This window comes from Aethina tumida, chromosome 7 (assembly GCF_024364675.1).
Source record: "Aethina tumida isolate Nest 87 chromosome 7, icAetTumi1.1, whole genome shotgun sequence".
Lineage (NCBI taxonomy): Eukaryota > Metazoa > Arthropoda > Insecta > Coleoptera > Nitidulidae > Aethina > Aethina tumida.
Genome location: NC_065441.1, coordinates 11,961,905 through 11,968,230, shown reverse-complemented (window position 1 = coordinate 11,968,230; position 6,326 = coordinate 11,961,905). Strand labels below are relative to the sequence as shown.

The window sequence follows — 6,326 nt, the reverse complement described above, 5'->3', positions numbered from 1 at the left end:
AATTTAACTTGAAGTGGTTTGGTAATAAGCAACTTTGGCATATTGATCAAGTCTAGCAAACAGGGGGGGATTTAGGGAATTTTACTGTTCATGTTTCCGATCTAAGATTTAAAATATCCATTTCGTTCTATTTTTCTAATACAAAAATATTTTAATATCATTCACAAAATACTTTTATAATTTATAATATTGTATATTATAATATAATAAAAATATAATAATAATAATATAATCTTATATTGAATAAAATATTATCCATTATATAAAATGCAATCTTTAAACTGTAAAAATGTGAAAATAAAAAATAGCTTTTATTTATTTATCTAAATCTTACAATTTATATAAACATTAAAAATTTTTTTAGATTAAACATATTTACTTTTTTAATTAAAATAAAAAAAAAACAAAATAAAACAAATATATTTCAGAAATTAAGTATAATTAACTAAATTAGTTAGTACTTAGTTATACTATAATGTAATTACCTAAATTGAATATTATTGTACTTTAGTTGTTTGTTTTTTTAATATCATCAATAAAATTTAAATAAATTGTATAAACACATATTAAAAATTAATTTTATTAAATATATGTCCTGATATATTTTAGAAATTAAATATGTATATGTATTCAATTAAATCACAATAATACTTTTATAATCTAGTAATATGATCTATTTAAATTAATTATTATTTACTATTCACAATTTTGAATATTTAAATTTCTGGACTGATTGTTTGTTTATTGACATTATAAATAATTGAAATTTGCCAAATAAATAATGTATTCAATTAAATCACAATAATATTTTTATAATCTAGTAATATGATCTATTTAAATTAATTATTATTTACTATTCACAATTTTGAATATTTAAATTTCTGGACTGATTGTTTGTTTATTGACATTATAAATAATTGAAATTTGCCAAATAAATAAACAGCAACAATAAATGTATCAAATTATTGTTGATGACAAAGCATTAACCAACTGTACATAGTATGTGCTAATTCGGCCCTGTGGAACTCCCGTTAGTAACATTCGAAAAGTTGCGTTGGCAGACCTCAGTCTGCCTAGTGACGTATCCATTTCTTCAATAGTGGGCTGCTAAAGTCAATCGGCATCCAAATTATTCTCTTTTACTCATATTTTACTGGATTTAAAAGTAATTTAAGCCAGCATGGATGAGGAATACGATGCCATCGTTTTGGGCACGGGCCTCAAGGAGTGCATCTTGAGTGGAATGTTGTCCGTGTCCGGAAAAAAAGTATTACATGTTGATAGGAACAAATACTATGGTGGTAAGTAATAATGATTTGGTAAAAAATATTTGCGTTATAATTTTGTTTCGATATTGCGCCAGCCAAAAGGTTACTAGCTGGGAGGTATTTTTTTTGGTTTATAGTGCATGGGTGTATTCCCGCATTACGTTTAAAATTGATATTTGCATACATTTCTTTATCTAATCCATAATAATTACACAAATTATATCACGTATGTATGTAATTCAGTAAATGTATAACAAGTGTGCTTTTGTACATAGCTTCTGCTATATTCACTCAATTTTTATTGTACAATTAGTATTAATAACCATTAACTGCTGTTGTATGAGTCACATTTGTATTTATTAATATATTTTTATCTTGAATATAAATCAAATTATATTAGATATGTTGAAACTAAATTAAAACACACAAAATTATATTTATTTCAATAATACCTTATTACTGATAATATAAGTGTACAACACAAATGTAATATATTTTCATTATGATGGGGGTTTTATTAAAAATAAAATAATTAAAATATAAACATAACTTTATTTGAAACAATTGTATATTTAACATTTTATAAGAATTATAAAGGACGAAAAATTTTAAGTAGTTAAGAAGAATTATAATTTAGTTTGTTGTATAAAAATTGAATTACTTATATGATAAATTACTAATTAAAAGTATGCAAGATTGATGCATTTTAAAATTTCAAATCTGTAATAATATTTTTAATTCCTTCATTTACACTATTCCTTTCACTAGTATGCGTTGACCTTTCGAATTATGTTTAATGCCAAATAAAACATACATCTATTGATTACGATAAAAATTTTAAATAATGTTATTTTATAACTGTATAATAGTATTTAATATTTTATAATAAATCTTAATAAATTGCTGTTAAGAAAGTAGTTCAGTATAAAGCACAAGTTGCACACTACAGTGCTTAAAATTTGCAAATAATTTTCACCATAAACTAGGCCAAAAGAGAGTATGCTATAAATTCATTGAATATATTAGTTAAAAATAATTAATATTGATTTTGCTTATGTATAACATGATTTAAATTTGCCCTTCTCAACAGAATTCTTTATAAAAATTAAATGTTAACACACTCTAGGCGGGTAGCAAAATAGTCCAAACTAAGTTGTTGAATGATAACAAAAAATAAGAGATAATTCTTTCAGTTCCGTATGTAAACCAATAGAGTAAAATTATCTCACCCCGCTTTTAAAGTAAGTACATTCAAAAAGTGAAAAATTACCCGGCCCACTAATAATCAACAGTTCTCGAGACGGGTATTTTTACCCGACCCGCTTATAGTGTGTTAATATCGGTTATAATGTTCAATCTGAAAAATGTAACACAAATCTATAAAATATTTCGTACAATATTTTCAATAATTTTAACTGATAATGCAGTCTTTCAAAATGTATATGGCATTTCCATGCAAGTTCAGCGAAATATCCATTTATTAATATCACTTGTTTACAAATTTGAAGTTTATTGTATACTTTTTCAAGAAAATAATATGATATTGATTGATTTTGTATGAATAATAAAAATGTGAAAAAGACTTTATATAACCATGATTCTGAAAAATGTTAAAGATGGGAGTTCATTTCATTAATTTGATTTAAATTTCACTAATACACTAATGCAATTTTCGTACATGGATTAACTGTATAATTCCATATGTACACGTATTATTCAACAACAATGTTACGTTGTCATTACTTACTTATTTCCTGTCCTTAATTTTTCTATTCGATTGGTCGATATATGGATACGTAAAATACAATCTGTGTTGAAATTTTGCATGAAACAGTACTTAGAAGTCCCGCAGATCCGGGTACCCAGTTTTAACAACTATAAATTGAGTACGAGATTAAATTAGAATTTCACTTTTTCTGTTATTCGCATATTTCGCATACAGTTTAATTTAAAAATTTATTATATTAATTGCAAAATATAGTGATACTTTTTTAACTACTATTACGTTTTGATTGAAAATGTACTTTTTATTTGATTCGTGCATAGAAATTTCCTGCATATGTAACATCAATATTCAGAACAATGTAACATACTTTTCTTAAATTTACATATCATACATAAGTGCATAAATTAACAAGTACTTATAAATCCTTTTTACTACTAAAACAATGTAACACATCGATTTGTTATCTATGAAAATAATCCAAACTGATACACTATGTTTCCATTCTCGACATATCAATTGTGCAAAGTTATACAGAATTAAAACAATGTTTTATTAAATCTTGAATGAAGCTTATCAAGTGTCATTCATGTTTTCTATAAATATTTTGTAATATATTTATAACTTTATTGAGTCTCCAAAATTTCTGAATTAAATCAAATAATTAAGACATGTTGGAAAATTTTGATCATAATTATCTATAAATAACTCTTGTGGTCTTCTTACTTGTATTTTAACAGTAAAACAGTTAACTATTCAATATTAATCATAAGACATGAACAGAATTTTAAAGAGATGATCCAATATGAACTGTATACGCTTAATGTTAAAAACAATTGTTTATTTATTAGGTGAGTCAGCCTCCATCTGCCCATTAGAGGATCTGTTTACAAAGTTCGGTGCACCGGCTCCCGACGAGAGCTACGGCAGGGGACGCGACTGGAATGTCGATTTGATTCCCAAGTTCCTAATGGCCAATGGATCGCTTGTCAAATTGCTGATCCACACCGGTGTCACCCGGTATTTGGAATTCAAGTCGGTCGAGGGCAGTTACGTGTACAAAGGTGGAAAAATATCAAAGGTAAACCAATTGAAATTTGTGTTGATGTTTGTTTTACAAATTTGATTTTTTTCCAGGTACCGGTTGATCAAAAAGAGGCCCTCGCCTCTGACCTGATGGGCATGTTTGAGAAGAGGCGCTTCCGCAACTTCCTTTGCTACGTGCAAGACTTCCAGGATCAGGATCCGAAGACGTGGAAGGACTTCGACCCGCATACTGCCAACATGCAGGGTCTCTACGACAAGTTCGGCCTCGACAAGAACACTCAGGACTTCACCGGTCACGCCCTCGCCCTCTACAGGGACGACGACTATTTGAACAAGCCAGCCATCGACACCATCAATAGAATCAAGCTTTACTCCGACTCTTTGGCGCGGTACGGCAAATCGCCGTACTTGTACCCCATGTACGGATTGGGAGAACTGCCCCAAGGTACTAGTTGAGTGGTTAATGTAGCATTTAAGAAATACCATTTCCGTTTTGTTGCAGGATTTGCCAGACTTTCGGCAATCTACGGCGGCACCTACATGTTGGACAAGGCGATCGACGAGATCGTTGTCGGCGAGGGAGGCAAGGTTATCGGTGTGCGTTCCGGCGAGGAGATCGCCAAATGCAAGCAAGTCTACTGTGACCCTACCTATGTACCCGACAGAGTCCGCAAGAAGGGCAAGGTCATTCGTTGCATCTGTCTGATGGATCATCCCATTCCCAACACCAAAGATGCGCTTTCCACCCAAATCATCATTCCACAGAAACAGGTCGGCAGGAACTCCGACATCTATGTGTCTCTGGTCAGCCACACCCATCAGGTAAATATCAATAAAGAACTTATTAATATTTAAATTGGTGTTTTTATGAAAGGTTCTCGTATAATGTATACAGGGTGTCCTTTAACTAATGAGAATATAATTAAATACCATGACAAAACAAAATAAAAACTATTAAACAAAACTTGTCATATTCAAAAATAAATAATCGAATTTATGCTTTTATGTTCAATTTTATTCAGTAACTTGAAAAGCAGCAACTTAGATCATTATTTCAACATATTTTAAAACTTTGTAACTTTTTTACTTCTTAAAATATCTTAATATATCATAAAAATATACTTCAAAAATACATATCTTTTATTATTACTTTACTTTTTCAGGTCGCCGCGAAAGGATGGTTCGTTGCCATGGTCTCCACCACCGTCGAGACCGACAATCCCGAGCTTGAGATCAAGCCCGGTCTAGACATGTTGGGCCCGATCCGCCAGAAGTTCGTCTCCGTGTCCGACTACTATGAACCGACCGACGACGGCTTGAACTCACAAATCTTCATTTCTCAATCTTATGACGCCACCTCTCACTTCGAAACAACGTGTCAGGATGTGTTGGACATCTTCAAGAGAGGCACCGGCGAGGAGTTCGACTTTTCTAAGATCAAGCACGAATTAGGCGATGAGGAGCAGTAATTTGATTCAATTTTGATTTTTTACACTTACCAATTAATGCTGTTATATGCATCCTACTTTGCTAAACGGTGCCCTTATTAACTAACATTCATGTAAGCAAATAACGGGCCTATGAATGGAAGTAAGTGTAAAATAATGTTATATAGGTAATCTATGTGCAACATTTTTTACTTTATTTTTTATATTGTTTTTAAATTACTTTTGCAGGATACTCCTATTGTTAATTAGTATAATTATGTACTATTTAATGGAACATTATGTAAAAAGAATTTAGTACCAAAACATTTTTATAGGTGTAAAATATTGTGATGGTCTAATAAAGTCAATCCCATAATAAAACTAAATTATTGAATACACAAAACCATGCCTCTGATGGATTCTCTTTAATAGAATTTCACAATATTATTAGCGTTGAAAACAGTCTCATAGTTTGAGGCAAAAAAGACGATTGCTTTATTATTCCTTGTTTGTTCATTTGCAAATGGGAATTTATTGTAATGTTTAAGATACCAGTGAATTTTGTGAAAATGTGTAATTATATATAGCTTTACTTTTTATTAGATGCATGAAATTTTTAATTATAATTGGTGATACTGGCACACTTGATACTGTATTATGTGATGGAACAAAATAAACAAAATTTAAACAATATGTTTTCTATTATACTGCCACTAAATACACGCTATTCAACCTGTTAATATTAAACACTAAAATCAAAATTACAAAACATATACGAAAGTTGATTAAATTCTTTTAAGTGCTTAATGATAACTGCCCGTAACAGCTTGAAAGACAATTTATAATATAAAGTTATAACAA

General features: G+C 29.7%; 1 protein-coding gene across 1 annotated transcript; it reads left to right on the top strand.

Moving 5' to 3' along the window:
- The first annotated feature begins 1,089 nt into the window (after positions 1-1,089).
- LOC109595039 (rab GDP dissociation inhibitor alpha) lies at positions 1,090-6,156 on the top strand. Its single transcript, XM_020010315.2, has 5 exons — positions 1,090-1,301; positions 3,843-4,072; positions 4,129-4,483; positions 4,541-4,860; positions 5,202-6,156. Exons 1-5 carry the CDS (start codon positions 1,181-1,183, stop codon positions 5,505-5,507), a joined length of 1,332 nt encoding a protein of 443 aa, XP_019865874.1. The 5' UTR covers positions 1,090-1,180; the 3' UTR covers positions 5,508-6,156.
- The last annotated feature ends 170 nt before the right edge of the window (positions 6,157-6,326 follow it).